At 44.0% G+C, this 25,089-nt stretch overlaps 2 protein-coding genes across 2 annotated transcripts in view; one reads left to right on the top strand and one right to left on the bottom strand.

Moving 5' to 3' along the window:
* Positions 1-17,787, top strand: part of LOC120052059 (neuron navigator 2-like) — a 115,902-nt gene extending 98,115 nt beyond the window's left edge. The window contains exons 25-41 of the mRNA XM_038998924.1: positions 7,435-7,518; positions 7,684-7,807; positions 9,061-9,068; positions 9,854-9,985; positions 11,709-11,717; positions 12,535-12,707; positions 12,820-12,973; positions 13,072-13,249; positions 13,438-13,628; positions 15,017-15,194; positions 15,318-15,553; positions 15,798-15,952; positions 16,056-16,127; positions 16,361-16,557; positions 16,936-17,054; positions 17,287-17,490; positions 17,662-17,787. Coding sequence (XP_038854852.1) covers positions 7,435-7,518; positions 7,684-7,807; positions 9,061-9,068; positions 9,854-9,985; positions 11,709-11,717; positions 12,535-12,707; positions 12,820-12,973; positions 13,072-13,249; positions 13,438-13,628; positions 15,017-15,194; positions 15,318-15,553; positions 15,798-15,952; positions 16,056-16,127; positions 16,361-16,557; positions 16,936-17,054; positions 17,287-17,490; positions 17,662-17,787 — 2,340 coding nt within the window. The remainder of the gene's footprint in view (positions 1-7,434; positions 7,519-7,683; positions 7,808-9,060; positions 9,069-9,853; positions 9,986-11,708; positions 11,718-12,534; positions 12,708-12,819; positions 12,974-13,071; positions 13,250-13,437; positions 13,629-15,016; positions 15,195-15,317; positions 15,554-15,797; positions 15,953-16,055; positions 16,128-16,360; positions 16,558-16,935; positions 17,055-17,286; positions 17,491-17,661) is intronic.
* A 3,493-nt stretch (positions 17,788-21,280) lies between these two features.
* On the bottom strand, positions 21,281-24,258 carry LOC120055752 (homeobox protein DBX1-A-like). The gene is made up of 4 exons (XM_039003698.1): positions 23,889-24,258; positions 23,624-23,731; positions 21,790-21,992; positions 21,281-21,610 (listed from the first exon to the last, which is right to left on the bottom strand). The coding sequence occupies exons 1-4, from the start codon at positions 24,256-24,258 to the stop codon at positions 21,281-21,283; spliced, it is 1,011 nt and encodes a 336-aa protein (XP_038859626.1).
* Between the last annotated feature and the right edge of the window lie 831 nt (positions 24,259-25,089).

Below are 25,089 nucleotides of genomic sequence, written 5' to 3'. Positions count from 1 at the left end.
GGAACCAGACTTCTTCCTTCAATTTAACAAAATAATACTGGATTTCGGGATTTCAGGTCCCTGATACCATTTTAGAAAAATCCAAAACGGATCTAACCAGGATCTGAAACTCAAGAAGCAATTAAAACAATGTGTAAAGACGCTGGTCTTCACGATATATGGAGATTGATCAATCCGCTCGAGATTGCACATTCTTTTCGAGTAGGCACACTGTTTATTCACGCATCGACTACTGTCTGATCTCACACTCTCTCATAGATAAAGTGGGTGTTTTCAGTGTGGGCACGATAGCTGTGACAGATCATGCGCCCATTGTTCTGACTGTTGGAATAGGAGAAGAAAGTGAAAATGTAAATGTTGGCGAATGAACACCAGCCTCTTACAGGACAAGGTGTTTTGTGAATTCCTTAAAACACACATTACGATATTCTTTGAAACAAACAAACAATAGTGCGAAACAGGTATATGTCCGGGAAGCTTTTAAAGCTTACATACGCGGAGTAATTATACAACGATTAGCTACTATTAAGAAATTAGATAAACAGAAAATGTATAAACTTAAAACAGAGCGCAAAACACTGGAAAGGGAATATTGGTCCAATCCCAACAATATTTCTCTGGTAAATCGGACGAAAACCAAATACGTGCTGAATACTTTATTCAGTAATAAAGCTGAATATTCCCTGTACAGGTTAAAGCAGAGATGGTACGAATCAGGTGAAAAGGCAGGAAAACTGTTGGCCAGTCAACTGAAATCTAGAGAAAAACATCGGCAAGTAGGTGGAATCAGAAATAAGGCGGGCAAGCTGATTACCAATCATAAATAAATAAGCAATATACTGTATTTCGAGACTTCTATAAGGAACTTTATACTTCAGACGGTCCTTTAGGTATGCAGTTTCACTCAGGTTGAAGCTCAGTGAAAAACATGGTTGTTGTGGATCTTGTTTCGAAGCCAAACCGAACGAAATCGATAATGCTGGTGATGATTATTTCAAAGCATTTAAGACGTGGCATGTAGAACATATAGCCTAATAGCCTACCACATATTACGCACAGCAGAAAAACAATTTAAAAAAAAAAACATATTTAAGATGTCTTAGGAACATAAAATTAAATAAACTCTAGTAATTTCGTTTGAGTGTGGAATGTATTATTCTGCTTACTGGGTGGACTGGTTACCTTATGCTATGCTCCAAACTTTATATCCATGAGTCTGGAAGAGAACATATAGGCCTAGGCGATGCTGTTGGTTCATTGATCGATTGTGCAGGGCGGCTTAAAGAGTATAGTTAGCCTACAATTATAGGGAATTTGTATTTGATTTTGAATCGTCTAGTAAAAGGGCATTTTTTATGTTTTCATAATTAATAGGCTGCCACGTTACCTTTAGCTACAGAATGTGATGGTTGCCACTAAAAGAGGATGATCACAGCTTTCTACTGCTACTATATTTATTTCTCAGCTGCTAATTTTAATCACATTTCTCTGCTGTAAAACCGGAGTATCCTACCCGGCATGATTGAAACTGTGGGAAAGCGCAGCCTCCATTCGCTATTCGAGTACATGCCCTTGTTCCTGCCCATTTTTGATAATGGCCTATTCTAAATCAGAACTCATTTCACATATTAGTAAAGACAAGGTTAAATTGAGAATAGTGAGAATATTATCACTTGATAAGAGAACAGCGTGAGGCAGGCAAGCTTTTTTTCTTTAAAAAAAAAATCATCACTATAGCAGCATAATGTAGCCCGTATACAGTATGTGTTGATTTCTAAGACGTTCTAAGGTTTGTATCATTCACAACTAAAGTTGCCAAATAAAACTTATAGGACCTGTTTCAAAGGATCACTTTTACTCTCAACATAGCTCATATGCTCACTCGGGAAAGGGGAAAATATCCTTTCAATTTTATTCAGCTAAGTTCAATTATATTCTTCCTACTATAAAATCATCTAAAATAATGGCACGGTATTTATAAGAATATCTTGTCTGCTAAATGAACTCGTCTACAGCCTAGACTTCCATCGGCATGGCGCATAGCCAGATAACACACAGTAGGCCGACTCAGAATATGCTATTCTGTTTTCCTGAAATACATTTTCTTCATATCATAGTGTTTCTTTAGATCTGCCTAAAATAAATAATGGAATTATTGTGACGGTGTGTATTAAATGTATGTATTATACTTTTTTTAATGTAGATCTTCCGTCATCGGCTTGTATGCGTAAAGGCCTAGAGATGCTAAACGTGTTTATGTTAATTAACGGTCAATTACCGTGAGACCGGCAGACATTTACATGACCGTTACCGTCTGACAAAATTCCATGACCACCACAGCCCTAGTACACACACTCAAGCAGAAACACATACAGAAACTCATGACACACATAGTCCCAAACAAGAAACATTTTCTTGCACACACACATACATAATAACACACACGGAAACACTGAGTGTGTATGCATGCCCACTGCCCACACTTACGCAACCGCACAGGTTTAAATCAGATACTCCAAATACATTCTACAGAAAGTAAAGAGGAGATATGTGGATTATCTAGGATTTATGACTAAGGGAGGGTGAAAAGGGGGATAGAGGTAGAGGCAGAGAAAAGGCTGGGGTGGAGAGAAGGAGATGGATCAGACAGAGAGAAGGGGGGGGTAAATAATAGGGGTGGGGATACAGGGGTAAGTGGAGGGGTAGGGGAGTAGGTAGTCTTTGTTCAAATATTTGATTACATGTTCCCCGACAGACAGATGGGTGCTTGTATGAGTTATGAGAACACACCCTCAACGCAAAGCCGTCTTCACTGAAATTTTCAAACTCTCCCTGACCGAGACTGTAATACCTAGATGTTTCAAGCAGACCATGAAAGCGAAGGTAACCTGCCTAAATTACTACCGCCCCGTAGCACATCGGTAGGCATGAAGTGCTTTGAAAGGCTGGTCATGGCTCACATCAACACCATCATCCCGGAAACCCTAGACCCACCTCAATTCGCATACCGCCCCAACAGATCCACAGATGACGCAATCTCAATCGCACTCCACACTGCCCTTTCCCACCTGGACAAAAGGAACACTTATGTTAGAATGCTGTTCATTGACTACAGCTCAGCATTCAACACCATAGTGCCCTCAAAGCTCATCACTAAACTAAGGACCCTGGGACTAAACACCTCCCTCTTCAACTGGATCCTGGACTTCCTGACGGGCCGCCCCCCCAGGTGGTAAGGGTAGGCAACAACACATCTGCCACGCTGATCCTCAACACTGGGGCCCCTCAGTGGTGCATGCTTATTTCCCTCCTGTACTCCCTGTTCTCCCACGACTGCGTGGCCAAGCACGACTCCAACACTGTCATTAAGTTTGCTGACGACACAACCGTGGTAGGTCTGATCACAGACAACGATGAGGCAGCCTATATGGAGGAGGTCAGAGACCTGGCAGTGTGGTGCCAGGACAACAACCTCTTTCTCAATGTGAGCAAGACAAAGGAGCTGATGGTGGACTACGGGAACAGGATGGCCGAATAGACCCCCATTAACATCGACAGGGCTGTAGTGGAGCGGGTCGAGAGTGTCCAAATCATCAACAAACTATCATGATCCAAACACACCAAGACAGTCGTGAAGAGGGTACGACAATACCTCTTCCCCCTCAGGAGACTGAAAAGATTTGGCATGAGTCCCCAGATCCTCAAAAAGTTCTACAGCTGCGCTATCAAGGGCATCCTGACCGGTTGCATCAATGCCTGGTATGGCAAGAAGGTAATGCGTACGGCCCAGTACATCACTGGGGCCACGCTTTCTGCCATCCAGGACCTACAGTTGAAGTCGGAAGTTTACATACACCTTAGCCAAATACATTTAAACTCAGTTTTTCACAATTCCTGACATTTAATCCAAGTAAACATTCCCTGTCTTAGGTCAGTTCGGATCACCACTTTATTTTTAGAATGTGAAATGTCAGAATAATAGTAGAGAGAATGATTTATTTCAGCTTTTATTTCTTTCATCACATTCACAGTGGGTCAGAAGTTTACATACACTCAATTAGTATATTGTAGCATTGCCTTTAAATTGTTTAACTTGGGTCAAACATTTCAGGTAGCCTTCCACAAGCTTCCCACAATAAGTTGGGTGAATTTTGGCCCATTCCTCCTGACAGAGCTGATGTAACTGAGTCAGGTTTGTAAGCCTCCTTACTCGCACACGCTTTTTAAGTTCTGCCCACAAATGTTCTATAGGACTGATGTCAGAGCTTTGTGATGGCCACTCCAATACCTTGACTTTGTTGTCCTTAAGCCATTTTGCCACAACTTTGGAAGTATGCTTGGGGTCATTGTCCATTTGGAAGGCCCATTTGCGACCAAGCTTTAACTTCCTGACTGATGTCTTGAGATGTTGCTTCAATATATCCACATAATTTTCCATCCTCATGATGCCATCTATTTTATGAAGTGCACCAGTCCCTCCTGCAGCAAAGCACCCCCACAACATGATGCTGCCACCCCCGTGCTTCACGGTTGGAATGGTGTTCTTCGGCTTGCAAGCATCCCCCTTTTTCCTCGAAACATAATGATGGTCATTATGGCCAAACAGTTTTATTTTTGTTGCATCAGACCAGAGGACATTTCTCCAAAAAGTACAATATTTGTCCCCATGTGCAGTTGCAAACCGTAGTCTGGTTTTTTTATGGCGGTATTGGAGCAGTGGCTTCTTCCTTGCTGAGCGGCCTTTCAGGTTATGTCGATATAGGACTCGTTTTACTGTGGATATAGATACTTTTGTACCTGTTTCCTCCAGCATCTTCACAAGGTCCTTTGCTGTTGTTCTGGGATTGATTTGCACTTTTTGCACCAAAGTACGTTCATTTCTAGGAGACAGAACGTGTCTCCTTCCTGAGCGGTATGACGGTCAGAAGTTTGTACAGAGGAACTTGGTACCTTCAGGCATTTGGAAATTGCTCCCAAGGATGAATTTTTGTTCTGAGGTCTTGGCTGATTTCTTTGATTTTCCCATGATGTCAAGCAAAGAGACACTGATTTGAAGGTAGGCCTTGATATACAATCACAGGTACACCTTCAATTGACTCAAATGATGTCAATTAGCCTATCAGAAGCTTCGAAAGCCATGACATAATTTTCTGGAATTTTCCAAGATGTTTAAAGGAACAGTCAACTTAGTGTATGTAAACTTCTGACCCACTGGAATTGTGATACAGTGAGTTATAAGTGAAATAATCTGTCTGTAAACAATTGTTGGAAAAATTACTTGTGTCATGCACAAAGTTGATGTCCTAACCGACTTGCCAAAACTATAGTTTGTAAACAAGACATTTGTGGAGTGGTTGAAAAACGAGTTTTAATGACTCCAACCGAAGTGTATGTAAACTTCCGACTTCAACTGTATGTACTAGGCGGTGTCAGAGGAAGGCCATTGAAAAAGTGTCAAAGACTCCAGTCTCCCAAATCATAGACTGTTCTCTCTGCTACTGCACGGCAAGCGGTACCAGAGCACCAAGTCTTGGACAAAAAGGCTCCTCAACAGCTTCTACCCCCCAAGATTGCTGAAAAATTAATCAAATGGCCACCTGGACTATTTACATTGACTCCCGCTTTGTTTTTACACTGCTGCTACTCGCTGTTTATTATCTATGCGTAGTCACTTTACCTCTACCTACTGGCACCTCCTGTATATAGCCTCGTTATTGTTATTTTATTTTGTTACTTTGAATTTTATTTTTTATTTTATTTAGTAAATCTTTTCTCTATTTCTTGAACTGCATTGTTGGTTAGGGGCTTGTAAGTAAGCATTTCACGGTAAGGTCTACACCTGTTGTATTCGGCGCATTTGTCATACAGTTTGATTTGACGACGCATATCTAGCTGCAAAGCCCCTCACGTGATGAGGGCAGCTCCGATACTTGAATAGTGTGTCAGTCGGCACATCTGCTACACGCTAGTACACCAACCACCTACCTGCATGTTCAGAGGTGCACATCCGTTTTTATTGACCAGCGTGTAGTGCAGGGGTTAACTACACAGAGCATCCTAGACAGAGGAGATTAAACGTTCTTAGGTGATGAAGGTCTTCACACAGTGGTCTACAATTATTTTATTTTCGGGGGGGGGTAAAAAGAGTGATGTCATGTTTGGGTTTCAGGCAAGGCCATTGTGGCTGGGTTAACCGTCGGTACACGTTCGATGAGAGCTTTTCTCACACTGCTCAAAGCCAGTCTCGTAGTCTATGTTTAGCTGCAGTATCTCAACTCATGGTTGTTCAAGGTCTCTGGTTCTACCTTGTCTCTCTTTTTTATCACAATTGGGCGGAGTCTATCGTCACCCAGATACCACTTCTCTCTGTCTCCCCACTGTCTCTCCGTCCCACGCATTCCCCTTCGACCCTCCACGCACTAAGAAGACACTCTGTCTTAGTTCTTAGACACTGGAGAGAATAGACACGGTTCATGTGTCGGGGAAAAGAGGTACTCAAGAGCCACGGAGTCAGTGCTGTAGCTTTAGCGTTGTTAGCATCCAGCCTCCCTAGCCATGGCGTCCAGCAGACCATACCCCAGAGCGGGCACAGAGGGCATCTGGCTCCCTCTGAACCACTACCCTTCCAGGAGGAGAAGCCATCCGGCACCGCCACTCAGAGGGGACCTGGGAGACCCTGTCGACCCAAGCTCTAGTGTGGACACATCTATTAGAGAGGTGTGAGAGGATTTAAGCCGGATTTAGAGGATTTCTGGTGCCCGCCTTTTGAGACATTTTGAAGTTGTGCGACTGACAGAGTTGGTTATTATGATATGTCGCATTTGCTGTTTTTTTTTTGTTTTTTTTGCTTTGACTCCTAGTTTTTAACTGGAATGTAGGCTAATCAACGCACCGAATAAGCTGTTGGTTTTGAGATGTTGTAACTGTTGTTATTCGGTAACTTGGCTTGGATTCCTGGCAGTTGCTTTTGTCTTATCTGCCGCTAGTTCTGTCCTTGAAGCAGGTCATCTGGGAGTGCAGCTACTGTCGTGCTCATCACTCTCATGCTTCGACAGTAACCGCTTCTGAAGGATCTTTGGCCGTCCAATCTAAGTTGAACTATAACATAGCCTCTTTGAACCTATAAGTAGAATTATAAACTGGGTGGGTCGAGCCCTGAATGCTGATTGGCTGACAGCCGTGATATATCAGCCCGTATACCACGGGTATGACAAAACATTTATTTTTACTGCTCTAATTACGTTGGTAGCCAGTTTATAATAGCAATAAGGCACCTCGGGGGTTTGTGATATATGGCCAATATACCACGGCTAAGGGCTGTGTTCAGCCTAAGAACAGCCCTTAGCCGTGGTATATTGGCCATTTACCACACCTCTGGCCTTATTTCTTAAGTATAGTTTGACATATTCTAACCTGTGTTATTTCCCTGTGCAGGCTCACCTGGTGGCAGCGTTTGAACAGAGCCTGGGTAACATGACCATCAGACTGAAGAGTCTCACTATGACCGCTGAGCACAAGGTGAGGCATGTCATAGCATAGCATGACATAATTGAAGGCAGAATTTAATTATGTTCATCTCGGCCAAGGAAAACCAAAATATAAGGTAATGGCGTATATGAGCTTTTAGATACATGACTGTTAGTTGCATGTTGTTGTAATGTTCTAAATGCGTTCTCCCTGCAGGACTGGGAGCTGAACGAGCTGAGGAAGAACATTGAGCTGCTGAAGAAACAGAACAACGTGGCCCAGGCCGCCATCAACGGAGTCATCAACACACCTGAATTCACCTGCAAACAGGACAGGACAGGTAAGGAGAACCGAACCCACAACCATAGCAATAACACCAACAACCTCTTGTCTACTCTTGTTTCCTCTTGTTTCCACGAGCAGCACCACAGATCCACTATATATACAAAGGTATGTGGACACCTCTTCAAATTAGTGGATTCGGCTATTTCAGCCACTCCCGTTTCTGACAGTTGTATAAAATTGAGCACACCGCCATGCAATCTCCATAGACAAACCTTGTCAGTAGAATGGCCTGTACTGAAGAGCTTCTTTCAAATATTTTGTAGATTGCAAATTGACCGCAAGAAGCCCAAACATATAATATTTGACTAAAACATAATATTTTCACACCTAGCTTACATTTGTATACGATCACAGATAGTGCATTCGGAAAGTATTCAGACCCCTTGACTTTTTCCTCATCAATCTACACACAATACCCCATAATGACAAAGCAAAAACTGTTTTTTTAGACATTTTTATAAAAAGCTGAAATATCACATTTACATAAGTATTCAGACCCTTTACTCAGTACTTTGTTGAAGCACCTTTTGCAGCGATTACAGCCTCGAGTCTTCTTGGGTATGACACTAAAAGCTTCGCACACCTGTATTTGGGGAGTTTCTCCCATTCTTCTCTGCAGATTCTCTCAAGCTCTGTCAGGTTGGACGGGGAGTGTCGCTGCACAGCTATTTTCAGGTCTTTCCAGAGATGTTCGATCGGGTTCAAGACCAGGGTCTGGCTGGGCCACTCAAGGACATTCAGACACTTGTCCCGAAGCCACTCCTACGTTGTCTTGGCTGTGTGCTTATGGTCGTTGTCCTGTTGCAAGGTGAACCCGCGCCCCAGTCTGAGGTCCTGAGCACTCTGGAGCATGTTTTCATCAAGGATCTCTCTGTACTATGCTTTATTCATCTTTCCCTTGATCCTGACTAGTCTCCCAGTCCCTGCCGCTGAAAAACATCCCCACAGCATGATGCTGCCACCACCATGCTTCACCGTAGGGATGGTGCCAGGTTTCCTCCAGATGTGACGCTTGGCATTCAGGCCAAAGAGTTCAATCTTGGTTTCATCAGATCAGAGAATTTTGTTTCTCATGGTCTGAGAGTACTTTAGGTACCTTTTGGCAAACTCCAAGCGTGCTGTCATGTGCCTTTTACTGAGGAGTGGCTTCCGTCTGGCCACTCTACCATAAAGGCCTGATTGGTGGAGTGCTGCAGAGATGGTTGCTCTTCTGGAAGGTTCTTCCATCTCCACGGAGGAACTCTGGAGCTCCTTCAGTGACCATCGGGTTCTTGGTCAACTCCCTGATCAAGGCCCTTCTCCACCATTTGCTATGTTTGGCCGGGTGGCCAACCTTTCCAAATCATGTCCAATCAATTCAATTGACAACTGGTGGACTCCAATCAAGTTGTTGAAACATCTCAAGGATGATCAATGTAAACAGGATGCACCTGAGCTCAACTTCGAGTCTCATAGCAAAGGGTCTGAATACTTTTGTAAATAAAGTATTCGTTTTTATTTTTCATACATTTGTAAAAATGTCTAAAAACCTGTTTCACTTGGTCATTATGGGGTATTGTGTGTAGATTGAGGAGGAAAAATATTTATTTAATCCATTTTAGAATTAGGCTGTAACGTAATAAAATGTGGGAAAAGTAAATGGGTCTGAATACTTTCCGAATGTGCTGTATCTGTCTATTATACATGGGAATACTTTAGAACAGATTTCCAAAATCACACAAGTCTTTTATGTCCCAAACTTGCTCAGAAAACTTGGGGGGACAAATAAAATCACCCGCGTCCCACCAGTTGGTGAACCCTGCACTATGCTCTTTATGTTATGCATCTACATCATATCACTGACTCTACCTTGAAGCTTACACCTGGCAAGGGAAACGGTGAACTTATAGACTTCCCCCAATGCTGTGATACTGTATTATTTCTGAGTCTTTAAAGCAAGTCTCTGTCTCCCAACCTCCCCCCTCTCCTCCCCTCTTTCTCAGGTTCTTTCTCAGGTGGTGGTGGTAGTAATGGCAGCCCCCTGCAGCAGCAGCAGCAGCAGCCAGACCTACGGATGAGGAGACAGCACTCGTCAGACAGCGTCAGCAGCATTGCCAGTGCAACCAGCCACTCCAGTGTGGGATCCAACATGGACTCCGACGCTAAGAACAAGAAGAAGAACAAGAAGAACTGGGTATGTACTTTCGTAGACATGCTCAAGCGCACACTCACACTCACACATGCACATTACACACGCACGCACACACACACAGGCACACACACTGGAACTGAGTATGATCATGATCACTCACTAACACACAACAAACAACACACACAAACATATCTTACGCCAAATGAAATCTAACAGCTTGTATTTAGGTTTGTCTCTGTCTCACTTGTTTTGTCTCTCTATATATGTATTTATGTGTTTGTAACTCACATTCTGGGGGTCTCTTTCTCAGGCATCTTGCACAGGGGCCAAGGGGAATGCAGTGCAATTAGCTACCCTTGTAGACTCAGTTCCTGTTAAAAGAATAGTGTACTGTATAGGGAATAGTGTGTAATTTGGTATGTTACCTAGATCTACAATTGTAGGGGTTTTGTGAAATAGAGAAACGCAGAACATATTCGAATATTTTCAATTTCCTGTTGATACAGGAAGTTAACGTTGTTCCATTTCTTGTTGTGTTCCCTCTTGCTCCTTGTTGCTGACAGATCGTGTCTTGCACAGGAGGACAGGTTGAAGAGGATGATGTATGCATCCTATTTGTGTTTAGGTTACTATAGATGCTTTTAGGCTGTGTGCCTTTATGTTGATATCTGTAGGCAACAAAATAGTGATCAACCTGAAAGCTTTCGTGCCAAGTAATTGTATGTGTACCGCTTTAAAGATGCTAGATGGAAACCGCTACGCTTGAGACTCTAACGATACTACTAGACTCTGTTTTGTTGCCTACAATTACAGTATCTTGAGAAGCTGATTGTTGCTGCAAGCGCTGCTTTCATACCCAGTGCGTCACTGCTGTAGTGTCTGTAGCAAATCTATCTCCTAGTCGATCCTCCGGACTTGGGCTCAATTCCAATAACATTTCAGAAATTGTATTACATACCAATAGAGGAATTTGGTTTCCAACGGGATTTGAAATGGAATTGAGCCCCACTCTAATTGCTTCATGGTATTGGCTGCTATTGAACCTGTCTAGACCCTAGTAATTTGTGTTCCTATCCTCTTTTTCCCATAGATGCAATAACATTGAAGTGACCCTTCAGTGCCCCCCCCTCCCCCAATCACAGCATTGGCTTTAGCTTTGAATTTCTATATTTGTAGCTCTATAGATTTATCATCGAATACTCCTGTCCCAATCCCAATCCGCTTTGTGTCGACGGGTGTACTGTCTATAGGCAGTGTCAACAAGCGAAAGTCACGTGACATGTTTAAGATCTAGTGATAATGAGCTATTCTCAGAGAGCCCGTCGTTCTCACGTGCGTTTTGCATAGACAATAGGCTGTCTGTGAAGTATCATGGTAAGAAGGGTAGTGGACTGTAAAATGAGCCTCCTATTAGAAGGACATCAGTCTGAACCAGTGTGGGTTGAAGCAAATGGATTCAGTATCTTATGGTGCCGAACGGTCCTATTCGAGTGCGTACATTCTATTTGAATTGCCTTCCATTCTGTACCCTGATCAGAGATTCTAATGATACAAGTTCTAGAGGTGTAGATTGCGCTCCCGATTCCTAAGATTTTACTTTTGACATCCCTGAGAGCATTTTCCACCGTACACTTTCTGTAGCCTCCACTGAACGCTGGCTGTGTCCCTACCACTAGCACGCTCACACACTCCCCACTGAACCTCTGCTGTTTTGTGTGTCTCTCTCTCTCTCTGTCTTCCTCTGTGCTATCGCTTCATATGGCAGGTCTATGAGGTAAGAGTGGATAAAAATACAAAATAAACAAAAGGCAGCTTCACCTCGAGCTAACCTTTAACCTAGCCCCCTGCACTCTGTAGGTTACTAACACAATCCCTCTCCTTCCTCTCCTGTCCTCAGTCATCCCTCTGCTTTCTTCTCCAGTCGTGTTCTTTATCCCGACTCCTTTCCCGATGTGACTTTGAGTCTGCTCTGAAACAGAAACGTAATATAAGGCTCAATTCTAATGCGACCATTTCATAGTAATCGTGTAGCAAACATACTATACCGTTTTAGCTGTACGTTCAAGTTACATGAAACTGGTAGTCTCCACGACAGCCTTAGGTGCTCTTTTTCTAGTCCTATTCACTGCAGTGTAGTTAGATCTCTCTACAGTCTACAGTGCATTATACAGTTATACACACACAGTAGGTGGGGTTAGTGGACTGGATGTCTGTAACCACACACACACACACACACACACACACACACACACACACACACACACAGGAACCACCTGACACTGATTCATTTGTGTTTAGAGCATAAGCTCAAGTCACGGCCTCCCTATAGCACTAGTACTTTCCCTTTGCTTCTCCTTCCCTTCTCTCTTTTCTTGATATATTTCTCACTTACTCAGGCACTCCCCTCACAGCTGCCTTCCTCCGCTTTCCTCCTGCTTTCCCTTGCTCCCCGTCTGTTTTGGGAGCGTATCCTCACACTTCTCTCTCACTCACACACACACACACACACACACACACACACACACACACACACACACACACACACACACACACTCACCCTCCACTCCTCTCTGTCTCTCTCCCGCCTGCAGTTGCGGAGCTCCTTCAAGCAGGCGTTCAGTAAGAAGAAGTCTCCCAAGTCCGCCTCGTCCCACTCTGACATAGAGGAGATGACAGACTCCTCCCTCCCCTCCTCCCCCAAACTCCCCCACAATGGATCCACAACCTCCAGCCACATGCTCAGGAACTCGCAATCCAACTCACTGTACGTATACGGTGCGGTGTGTGTGTGTGTGCGTGCGTATGTGTGCTCGTGTCTAGTGTGTGAGAGAGAGAGAGAAAATGTACAAGTTATATCAATGAGCATCTGTGTGTAGGCTGTCGGACTGTCTGGACGGTGAGGCAGAGACGGTGATGCAGCTCCGCAGCGAGCTCAGGGAGAAGGAGATGAAGCTGACAGACATCCGCCTTGAGGCTCTCAGCTCAGCCCACCAACTGGACCAGCTCAGAGAGGCCATGAACCACATGCAGGTAACACACCCACACACGGTGAAACGTGCGCACACACACACACACACACACTGCTTTGTGGACCGACTGTTGCAATGTCTTCGGGTGTTTTCTCTCAGGGGGAGATGGAGAAACTGAAGGCAGAGAATGACCGTCTGAAGCTGGAGAGTACGGGGAGCAGCAGAGCCCCCTCCCAGGCCTCCATTTCCTCCTCGCCCCCTCACCATACACACACCCCTACACCAGGGCCTGGCCTGTGCCAGCACAGCATCAACCTCACCGAGTCCACCAGCCTGGGTGAGAACAACATGCTTTGATGTGGTATCTGTACAATTTAGTAAATGTGTGAGCATGTGTTTTAAGTGTGTGTACGTCTGTATTTGTGTTTGGGTATGATTGCCTTTGAGAGTGAGTTAGCCTGATTGTGTCTTTTTTTGAATGGGCGTATGTATGAGTCTGACTCTTCTCTCCCTCTCTCCTCTCAGACATGTTGTTGGATGATACAGTGGGAGATGGAGTGATGAGGAAAGAGGGACGACACGTGAAGATAGTGGTCAGTCTGGATGAGGACCACGCCCAGGAGGCCAGGGCTCGCCACTTCCTGATTGGCTGTATCGGTGTGAGTGGTAAAACCAAGTGGGACATCTTGGATGGGGTGGTCCGCCGCCTCTTCAAGGTAAACACGTGAATGAATGACTTAATTCGTGAATAAAGGCTTCGTTAGGAAAATGACTGTGAAAACTGTTAAATCTCTGTGGATTGATGAGGAATTGAAAAATGGTATGGTTGAGAGGGATGAGGCAAAAGGAATGGCAAATAAGTCTGGCTACACAACCGATTGGCAAACGTCTTGCAAATTGAAAAATCATGTGACTAAACTGAATAAAAAGAAGAAGAAACTACACTATGAAACAAAGATAAATTAAATAAGGAATGATAGTAAAAAGCTTTGGAGCACCTTGAATGACATTTTGGGGAAAAAAGCAAACTATGCTCCATCATTCATTGAATCAGATGGCTCATTCATCACAAAACTCACTGATATTGCCAACTACTTTAATGATTTTTTCATTGGCTAGCTTAGCAAACTTAGGCATGACATGCCAGCAACAAGCGCTGACACAACACATCAAAGTATATCTGGACCAAATTTTGAAAGACAAGCATTGTAATTTTGAATTCCGCAAAGTGAGTGTGGAAGAGTTGAAAACAATTACTGTTGTCTATCAACAATGACAAGCCACCAGGGTCTGACAACTTGGATGGAAAATGACTGATGATAATAGCAGACGATATTGCCACTCCTATTTGCCATGTTTTCAATTTAAGCCTTTACACCCCCTGCTATATTGTGGATAAAGGTGTTACCTGTAACAGAACACAGAGGGTGTTCTTTAATTGGCTCAGAACAGGGCAGCACTGCTGGCCCTTGGATGTACACAGAGAGCTAATATTAATAATATGCATGTCAATCTCTCCGGGCTCAAAGTGTAGGAAAGATTGACTTCATCACTACTTGTATTTATGAGAGGTATTGACATGTTGAATGCACCGAGTTGTCTGTTTTGAAATACTGGCGCACAACTCGGACACCCATGCATACCCCACAAGACATGCCACCAGAGGTCTCTTCACAGTCCCCAAGTCCAGAACAGACTATGGGAGGCGCACAGTACTACATAGAGCCATGACTACATGGAACTCTATTCCACATCAAGTAACTGATGCAAGCAGTAAAATTTGATTTTAAAAAACACTTTATGGAACAGCAGGGACTGTGAAGCAACACAAACATAGGCACAGACACATGCATACACACACACTATAACATACGCACTATACACACATGTACACATGGATTTTGTACTGTAGATATGTGGTAGTGGAGGAGTAGGGGCCTGAGGGCACACAGTGTGTTGTGAAATCTGTGAATGTATTGTAATCTTTTCTAAAATAAACTGCCTTCATTTTGCTAGACCCCAGGAAGAGTAGCTGCTGCCTTGGCATTCATAGTAGGGTGTGCATATCACCTAACCCTTGACCTTTGCCCTCGTGCTTCTGTAGGAGTACATCACCCATGTGGACCCAGTGAGCCAGCTGGGGCTGACCTGTGACAGTGTGGAGGGATACTACATCGGGGATGTGCATCGTCATAGCAACACCAGCGCCGCTCACACCCCCGAGCTGCTGCCCTGCGGCTACCTGGTCGGAGACAGCGACACCATCAACATCAGGCTCAAAGGTAGGAGTGCGTGGTGTTTCTCTAAATGTGTGTATCTCTCCCTACAATCCTGGTGTGTATTGTGTACATTGGTTTCTCTGTGTAAGCATTTTCCTCTCTCTCTCCCTCTCTCTCCCTCTCTAGGTGTGAGCAGTGAGAGTGTGGACTGCCTGGTGTTTGACACGCTGATCCCCAAGCCCATGCTGCAGCGCTACGTGTCTCTGCTGAGGGAGCACCGCCGTGTCATTCTCTCTGGCCCCAGCGGCACCGGTAAAACACACCTGGCTAATCGTCTGGCAAGACACCTGCTCCTGCTGGAGGGCCAACCCCTGACCCCTCACTCCGTTGTCACCTTTAACGTGGACCACAAGTCGAGCAAGGTACGTAGCTATGCCCTTGAAGCACCTCACGAAGCATGGGGCACCGACTGGCGAGACGACAATTTTTTTTGATGTGACGATTAACTTGCCTTTTTTTTCTGTTATATTAGACATGTATCTTGGAGGCAGAACTCGAAAAAGTGTGTCTATGTTAAAGCAACTCAATAGGGGTTTTGTGCGTTGAAAAAAAAGACTTGATGTGTAAACCTCCTCTGTCTGTCTCTCTGTCTCTCTCTTTCTCTAGGAATTGCGTCAGTACCTGTCAGGCCTAGCTGAGCAGTGCAGCAGTGAAAGACCAGAGGCAGAGAGCCCTCTAGTGGTCATACTGGATAACCTTCACCATGTCTCCTCTCTGGGAGAGATCTTCAATGGAGTGTTCAACTGCAAATACCAATGTTGGTGAGTACACGCACACGCACACACACACACACACACACACACACAATTGTGTTTATTGTAAATGTGTTGAGTTTCTGTATGTGTGTGTTCTCTCTGTTCCCAGCCCCTACATCATCGGTACTATGAGCCAGGCCACATCCTCTGCCCCCAACCTACAACTCCACCATAACTTCAGGTAGGCTAACTCAACAGTTCAATAGTAACTGAAATGAAACAGTAAAATGTTTGAATTTGAAATGCACTTTGCATGAGTCTTCGCTAGGTGGCAGCAACAGACTGGGCGGCGATCCATTGCCCTCTCTCCATTCCTTCCGAATGGAAAGATGGAGTGTCTTCATTGGCTGTATTCATGAATGAGTAACTAACCTATTAACTCCTCCTCTCTCTCTTGTTTGCATATGTGACCAGGTGGGTGCTGTGTGCTAATCACTTGGAGCCGGTGAAGGGCTTCCTTGGTCGCTATCTGAGGAGGAAGCTGATCGAGACGGAGATCGGCAGCCGCAAGCGTACCCTGGAGCTGGTACAGATCATCGACTGGATCCCTCGCGTCTGGCACCACCTCAACCGCTTCCTAGAGGCACACAGCTCCTCTGACGTTACCATCGGTAGGTCGAAAACACAAGGACGTCGTAAACCAGCTATATGCCCCAATCCAAAATGAATGGAAAAGATAAGCAGAGTAATTTTGAGATTTGTGGTTCTTATCTTTTCCATTCATTTGAGGTTTAAGGGCATATAGCTGGATCTACAAAACCGATGGGGTGGGATGTGGACTAATCTTGACATTAGTCAAATTTTGTGCTCGGAGAACATCTGACAAAAATATATTTTGGAATATTATGTGTTTATGCATGTCATTGTGCTTTGGTCACAATATTCTCAATATTCATAACCTCATCTGGCCATAAACTCATGAGGATTGAAAGGAAAGGCACAGTGGCACTATTTAACATCCATCTGACCTTTGACCTTTGCCTCCCCAGGGCCACGCCTCTTCCTGTCATGTCCCATGGATGTGGCTGGCTCCAGGGTGTGGTTCACTGACCTCTGGAACTACTCCATCATCCCCTACATGCTGGAGGCAATCAGAGAGGGACTGCAGGTAGGCTATAAACACACAAAGGCATGCAACACACACACACGTACAACACATGCATGTGCATTCACACAAGCACACTCAAACATATCAGTCACAAAAATAGAAAAAATATGCACACACGCACACACACGCACTTGCATTATGTATGGCACTCACTGAGTTATGATATTATTATCATTCCTCTACATTGATACTTATAATGCTCTCTCCCCGCCATCCGTCTCCCTCTCTGTAGCTGTATGGCCGTAGGTCAGCGTGGGAGGACCCTGCATGCTGGGTGATTGACAGCTACCCCTGGTCAGCCACGCCCACCGCACCTGCTGATTGGCCCCCGTTGCTGCAGCTCCGCCCAGAAGATGTAGGCTTCGACGGTTACTCCGCCCCCAGGGAGGGCATCAGGAAGGAGCCGCCACAGAGCGACTGTGACGCAGACCCACTGGTGAGACAACACGTGCACGTGCACACACGCAAATGCTCAAAACAGGTCAAGTGTACACATAACACACACACACACACACACACACAAGCAGGCACTGCAGATCCAGGAGACAACACAGACACACACAGTCACACTCACGCTAACCTTTGACCCGTGCGTCTCCGTCCTCAGATGAATATGCTGATGAGGCTGAAGGAAGCAGCCACTTCCCCCAGCCCTCAGAGATACGACAGCGACTCTAACAGCAACAGTCGCCAACACGACATCCTGGACTCGACACTGGAGTCAACATTGTGATCCGACTCCTCCCCCTTCCTAAGAAGACAAAAATACATTCCGTTAACGTTTTTATGTTCAGTCAATACAACATTTCTTTTGAATGTGTTTTTCAAGCTCACGTCCACAAAAAATCAAGCCACTTTAATTGTCATATCAAGAACACTATGGGTGCAGGTAACCCAAAATGAGAGAAGAACTGAAGAGAAAAAATCAGGAGTGAAACAGAAAGCTGCTGCACTGTTCTATTTTTGCACCGTCATGGCCAACCGCTCTCCTACATCCAATCCTCATGTACCATTTAGACAAACAACTGACATAAACCAGAATTTTACACTGTGCATCATCTTCAACATCTTCGCCGTTTTCCTTCTCAGCATCAGTACCATGGTCTCCTTATTTAAGAAAACAAAGAGACTGCATCTTTGAGCCAAACCCACCACATCAGCAAGCCAGGCTCCTCACGGCTCTTCCCCAGCTGCAGTGCTCCAAACTGGGCCACAGATTGAGCTACAGGCCCTTTCCTTTGGAGCATGGTGCTGGAAGTCTCATCTTCGTCATCTCCACAGAGACCAAATTTACTGGTTCCCAATGCCTCCTTATACCCCCAATGACACACACACACCCATCACCATTCACCTGCCCCTACATGTGACTCCTTTTGTCCCAAACGGGTCGCCGTAGCATAAGTTTCTTCTCCAGACGAAAGTCTCTACTTTGGTGCTGGACTGAACTTAAATTAGGATGCCTTACTTTTTTTGTAACAGACTTGGTGCATTAGCTACTTTTTTAATTTTGTCTTTTTGGCTGTAAACTTACAGGGCTTTAAGTCGACACTCTCTTTGCGTTGTGCCTAGGCAGGTGGGCTTGAAGAGCAACGTCGACTATCGTCATATCAAACACTAATGCCATGTTATTAAGAGGTTATTAGGGCTTGAAAAGGGAAAGGGACTTGTGGCTTCAATAACATGTAATGAATTGTATTACTCCCAATGCTGAGAAGTTTGTCAAAGTTTGGATATAACTTACCAAGGACAACTTGTGAGATGGAGAAGTACATTTGGTTGGTGCTCAAAGTACACATCATTTTGTAATGGGTATGTAATGAGTATGGGGGAATATTTATTAAGGAATTGTTTTAATCTCTATACCTCATCTACCTTCTATACACCCCTTTACGCCTTGGCCATGTGTGTTGTCTGTTTTGATCATGTGACGTGTGATTATTATTGTCATGACAACACGTTGAGTGAATATGTAACCATGTGTATATGCTGCTTTGTTTAAAGTCATTTTAATTGAGGTCATGTTTAAAAGGTACAAAATGGGAGAAGTTAAAGACTTCGAATGGTTCTGGCTTCAGGTCAAAACAGATTTTTTCCCCCTTGGCTTCAGAAATGTGTATATTGATTGTCCCCTTTCCTCCGAACCTTCATCCTAGGAGGAGAAGTGTGTTTTTTGGTCCAATTAGGTTATTTGTTTCCAGCATCGCTTCCATTTATCTTTCAGTGTTCTTAGTCATCAAACCTATGCAACGTTCATTTCGAACTCAAAATTGAAGCCAAGCCTTATGTCAGTTCTTTAAGGTTTTTCAGCACTGCCAAGAGATGTACAGCAAGTGAACAGATTTTGTGAATCATTTTTTTTGGGGGGGGGAGCTGGTACAGTCTTTGTTAATTTACAAATCAAATCAAATGTGTCTGTACTTTTGGAGAGTGTCTCTTGTCGTGGTAAATGCAAGCACAACAACAACAAAAAAAATGATGTGTTTGTCAGTCTGTATGTCCACCGGTGAAACAACCTGCTCGCTTTGAGAAGTTTGGATGGTGAAATGAATGGAGTTGCTGTTGAATTCACATGTTCTTAAAACTTAATGAATGTGTAGCCTTCTTTGCTATGTAAAAAAACAAAAAAAACAAAAAAAACATATGTAACATAACAGTGTAAATACTTGATTACCTTGCAACATTTTGATGACTTTTCTAGCCAATTTGTAACTACTTGAAAATGAGTATTTTGTGTACGGTCTCTTTTGCATCAGAGCAGGTGTGTTGAGTTTATCATCAATGTTCTCTCCAGAGCTTGGAGAACTGATTCTGAAGACCACTGTACTAGTCTTAAGTTATTTGTGATTCAATAAAAATCATGGTTATTTATTAATTAATGCAATGTGACTATCAATTATGGCTCTCTACTGACATAAACCTATCGATCTATTTGATGTTTTTTTTGTTGTTCATTTCCATTTTGTAACAGAAGTTATACCATGTAACTGTTACATTTTATTTGGTATTTGTACAAAACATAGTGAAATATTAACACACATATATATATACACACACACACACAGTACATTGAAATAACAAACTTAGTGAAATATTAACACATATATACACACACACACAGTACATTGAATTAACAAATCCGTATAAATTATGCACGAAATGTCTACACTTTTCAATAAAAACTGTAAGTCCAGGTAACTCCATTTTCTTGGCATAAAATATCCATACAAATAATTGTACAAAATACTGTACAATTGAAAGAGCTGTGCAAAACAGCAAATAATTTCTAAGTATATCCTATAAACAGGGACGGCTCCAAGCATAAGCGATATAAGCGGTCGCTTAGGGCCCACTATATAATTTTTTGAACTCAGTCAGGTTCTCAACTTACTGTTGAGAGTTAGAATAGTAGAATACACAAGGTGCAAGTTTGAAATTTGGTTGTGCATCAGCAGCTTTCCTCTTGTTTTGTCAGTCACTGACAGTCACTCAATTAGCCATTCCTGCAAACAATTTTTAGATTGGTAAGTTAGTCTAGCCAGTCATCTAAACTTGTAGAAAATCATGGCCGAATTCCGACCGGGCCCAGAGCCCCATTAATCACTCTCACTCAGCTATCATTAACATGACAAGTAATGGCAAAATGAGTAGAATTTAATGACATTATTATAAAATGTCAATATTTTCTCTCCACACCATGGCAAAATTTGTAGAACTGCAGAAAAATTGCTTTAAAACTGCAAAAATGTCTTACAACTCCATGGGAAAATGAGTAGAATTGCATGAAATGTGTTATAAAATTGCCACATTTTCTTTCCACCCCATGGCAAAGTGTGTAGACCTGCTGAAAACTTTCTTTATAACTGCAACATTTTCAATTCGCCACTTGTCAAAATGTGTAGAATTGAAGGAAATGTACTTTAAAACGCAGCTGTCAAGAGGGGGGCCACTAAAAAAAAATGCCCACTTGGTGGGGGCCCCCCAACAAAATCTCCCTTAGGGCCCCCAAAAAGGCTAGAGGGCTAAACCCTGCAGTTATTTTTAAAAGAAAGAATCATGGATGTAGCCTAATTTGATTTGACAGAAGTTCATTGTTTGAAAATATTGTGGAATATGAAATAAATACATTTCTTAGTAGTTGGGTCTAAATTAAGGGATACAGCCTCTTGCAAACATGGTCACATAGGATAACCATTTTATAAACATATCTTTGAGTTTTTATAAATCAATTAAGAAACGGTGATCTCTTCTTCATCCGATTCTGAGAATTCCGAGTGCTTGCTGGAGAGAGATGGCGACGAGAGGTTCGATCCGCCGCTGTTGGACAGCTCGTGCCCCGCTGCGGGGGAATGGCAAAGACCAGGCGCGCCTCTAGCGCCGAATGGGTCCTCTTCCATCTCGTCCTCCTCCGCGGAGGACTTCTTGCCGACGTCGCTGAGGTCTGGGTGTGGGTTCGTTTTGGTGGGCAGGGTCTGCTCGCGACAACCTCCTGAAGACAGGAGCTCCCTCTCTTTAGAGTTCCTCCACTTCATTCTGCGGTTCTGGAACCAGATTTTAACCTGGCGAAGGAGAAGGAATAGTATAACCAGTTAGTTCGGTTTAAGTTTGTAGAGGTTGACTTTATTAGAGAGTTTCACTAATACAAACAGTATCAACTTTAGCATGCATATGCGTTAAGAGTAATTGCTCACGTATTACGCACAGCTTCGCCCTGTGCAAATAAAAGTAAATTATTTACCTGTGAGTCTTTGAGACCGAGCTTTGAGGCCAGCTTCTTCCTGTCTGGTTTGCTGATGTATTTCTGCTTCTGGAACATCTTCTCCAGAGCTTTGCGCTGCACGTCAGAGAACACTGCCCGTCTGAGCATCCCTCTCCTCGGCTTCCCTCTGCTGGCCAGCGGCCAAGAGAAGGTCCCGGGGATGGGCACGACGGATGAAGATGCTACAGAAGAGGAGAGGGGGGAAACGTTAATTCCACAAATAAACACTGTTCATTCATAAAACCACGCCAAAACGTAGCAATAGGCTTAAAATAGACGTTAACCTCGGTCCCCTGGAAAGCTACTTCTTTAGCCAACTAGCCTACTTTTTTTACACTTGTGTACAAACTTTGCAATCTGTTATGATTGAATATGCTTCTCCCCTTTGGCCGCGGGATACATCTCCTTTTTGAGTGAAATGGCACGAGGTGACTAATTAGCACATTGGTCGGTCCCCAGGCGCATTGGTATGGTAAAGAGGCAGCGTATCCTTTAAGGAACCCCGCGAGGGCGGATAGAGGAGTTAATAAACCGTGAACGGTAATTGTGTAGTAATGAACTAACGCAGAAAAGACTCTGGACAGGCTGCGAAGGCCATATATTATCGCAACAAAAGGAGATTTACACTTTCAAACTAAACACCACTGCATACCTGAATACTGATGCCGAGGGGCCCAGGGTGCATTTTGTTTCTGCCCTCAAATCATTTTCATTAAATGAACACGAAAAGCTATTCAGGCCGCTCGAGCTGTTTTGTGGAGGTATTCAGCGCAGCCCATGAAAAGACTCCAACTCCATTATGGTTTGTCTGAATGAAAGCACGGACTAGCGACTTTATAGACTTTTCTAAGAGATTATGCTTTATCTCGCCCTGTTGATTGGCCCCAGAGTTTAAAAACTGAGAGACGAAGGGGGACGTGTAAGGCATGGTGTGTTTTTCAGGTTAGGGATATAGTAAAACACTGAAATGTTTCAATGTGCACTGATTTGATTATTGTTCGTGCAAAGAATACTTATTTCCAAGCCACTTAATTATAGCACACTTGCAAATGTATGCCTATCTGTAAGCCTACCATTTGTGGCCAAATAACTTGGGCTAAGACTACCTCCATATCCACAACTCATGGTTGCACTTCCCATAATCAGGCACAACAACAAGCTATGTGGTCTTGTGAGAATATTGAGAGCTGTGAATGGCGCCTAATAGGGAAATTAGTGTATGACTGGTCCACGCCTCTTGCCCGCCTGGTAGAAGTCACTCTGGGGTGCGTGGGTGGCTTGCGCCGGGGGGAGCTGACCAAATTGGTCATGGTGCTGAAAGCATTGTTGGCAGCCAGTGGCCCAGTGCCCCTGCCCTGTGGGAAAACGCGGGACTGTGCGGAGGAGACTCCAAAATGACCTTAATGCATGAGACGGTGGGGGAACGAGCCCGACCCGCATCCCGCCTCGAAATTAAACCGTAATGATTACGGATAATTGGTTAATTAGCATTTGGGGAACAGAGGGCTGTATTAGCGACCAGTGATCTCAGCTGCAAAGAAGTCAGTGCAAATGGAATCAATTCCACCCACCCACTCTGAAAGCGCTGAAAAGTTCACAAGCTAAGTGCCTATACAGGGCATGTGCAAAAAGGTGCAACTTTCAGAGCTTTGCAGAAAGCATTCAAAGCATTATTTCGAGTCCATTTGGAAAGTCGTTCAACGAAACATTTTGATATGAAAAGTTCTGAACGTTGTCCCAGCCGAGGGGTGAGTATCAACTGTGCGCAAAGTGCAATTCAACGGTGTCTGAACGTGCATGATGAGTTCTTTACCTGGGAAATATGTAGACCTGAAGAAGGCGGGGTGGAAGGATCCGTCGAAGTAGGGGAGAGAGAAGGCCTTGGGGTGCATACTGTGGTGGATGGCGGGAGGCAACGATGCTGTAGAGGAAAATAACGTGTCAAGAAACGCCAACAATCAAGGCAACACTCATGAAAAGACAAACATGTTTAATCTGTTTTACAATATGCTAAGTGTAAGAAACTGCTAAAATGACCAATTAGAAAGAAGGTACAACTTTCCCAACGTCACACTTACCGGTCTTTGGTGATGGTGCAAGGATTGCGCTGACTCCAAATTTAAGATAAGTTGGGTCTTTACTACTCAGTTGTGACGTTTTCGGAGAGCATGAGTCACGCGTCGAGGCAGTTGGAGAGACGATGCGCTCCTGTGGCATGGCACTGAAGGACATGGTTGTGGTGGTTGTCGCCGGGGAGACGCTTGCTGAGGGGAGCGTCCGGCTGAAGTGGTACTCCGCCGGCCTGCTTATCCGCAGCAGGTCCTCCACTAGAAAGCTGGAGTGGGTTGGAAACGCGTTCTGCAGAGACCGTTGGAGCGGCAAGGAGGCGGAGGGGCGGTAAAGGCCTGGGTACATCGCATTAGGCGCAAGGACGCTTGGGATCATCATGGTCCCGTCTGTAGTATAACGCAACACGAAACGATCTGTTGAAATACTCCGTCAAGAACAAGTGAGGATCTGATAGGTTCCAATCTGAATGACTAGCTTCACTCCTCTGGCCCCTCTACTCTGGGGAGAGGCGTTTTATAGCAGGCTGCCCCAAAGCTCCTTTCAGAACTGTCAGCCTTAACAATGAGGTTCAACAAAGTTCTCTACATGAGTCGCTTTCAAGCGCCGTCCCGGGATCGCTGATTGGCTAGAGAGTGCAATTTATGATTGGATTAGACTTCATAAGCAAGGAACACACAATGTCCCTTCCACAAAAGAGGCATAGTCATCAATTTTGCATATTGACCAAGTTCCATTGAGGCCCTGCGATTGGGTTTTGTTTGGTGGAGACGCACGCAGGCTAATTAAAAAGCTATCCTAAAAGATTCAAACATAATTTGGAGCTTCTGAATGAGGGCTTAACCAGAAGAAGCAGCTATATTTATTCGGCTCCCCTGCTGTTTTTTAATGGATCAAAAGTCCTAATGAAAGCTATAGCCCACTAAAAATTACAATTGAATGCAGTTGAGTTTATACCCCATTGCTTAGGCTATAATAACGCGATCATAACGACAACAACAACAATTAATTCGCATTACAACAACAAAATATAATGAATAAATATTGCATGAATGCATAAATAATATAGGCTATGAATATTGACAATCATTTTCACAATCATGACAACAACGATAGGCTAAGTCTAATCGCCATGGTTTCATTTAGCAACCTTTACACCTACCCTACTTTAAAATGGGAATTTACTTAGGAATATGTGGATTGCGTAAAATG

Source organism: Salvelinus namaycush, chromosome 1, assembly GCF_016432855.1.
Source record: "Salvelinus namaycush isolate Seneca chromosome 1, SaNama_1.0, whole genome shotgun sequence".
Classification (NCBI taxonomy): domain Eukaryota; kingdom Metazoa; phylum Chordata; class Actinopteri; order Salmoniformes; family Salmonidae; genus Salvelinus; species Salvelinus namaycush.
The sequence above is the reverse complement of the archived record's forward strand: the minus strand, read 5'-3'. Positions and strand labels throughout refer to the sequence as shown.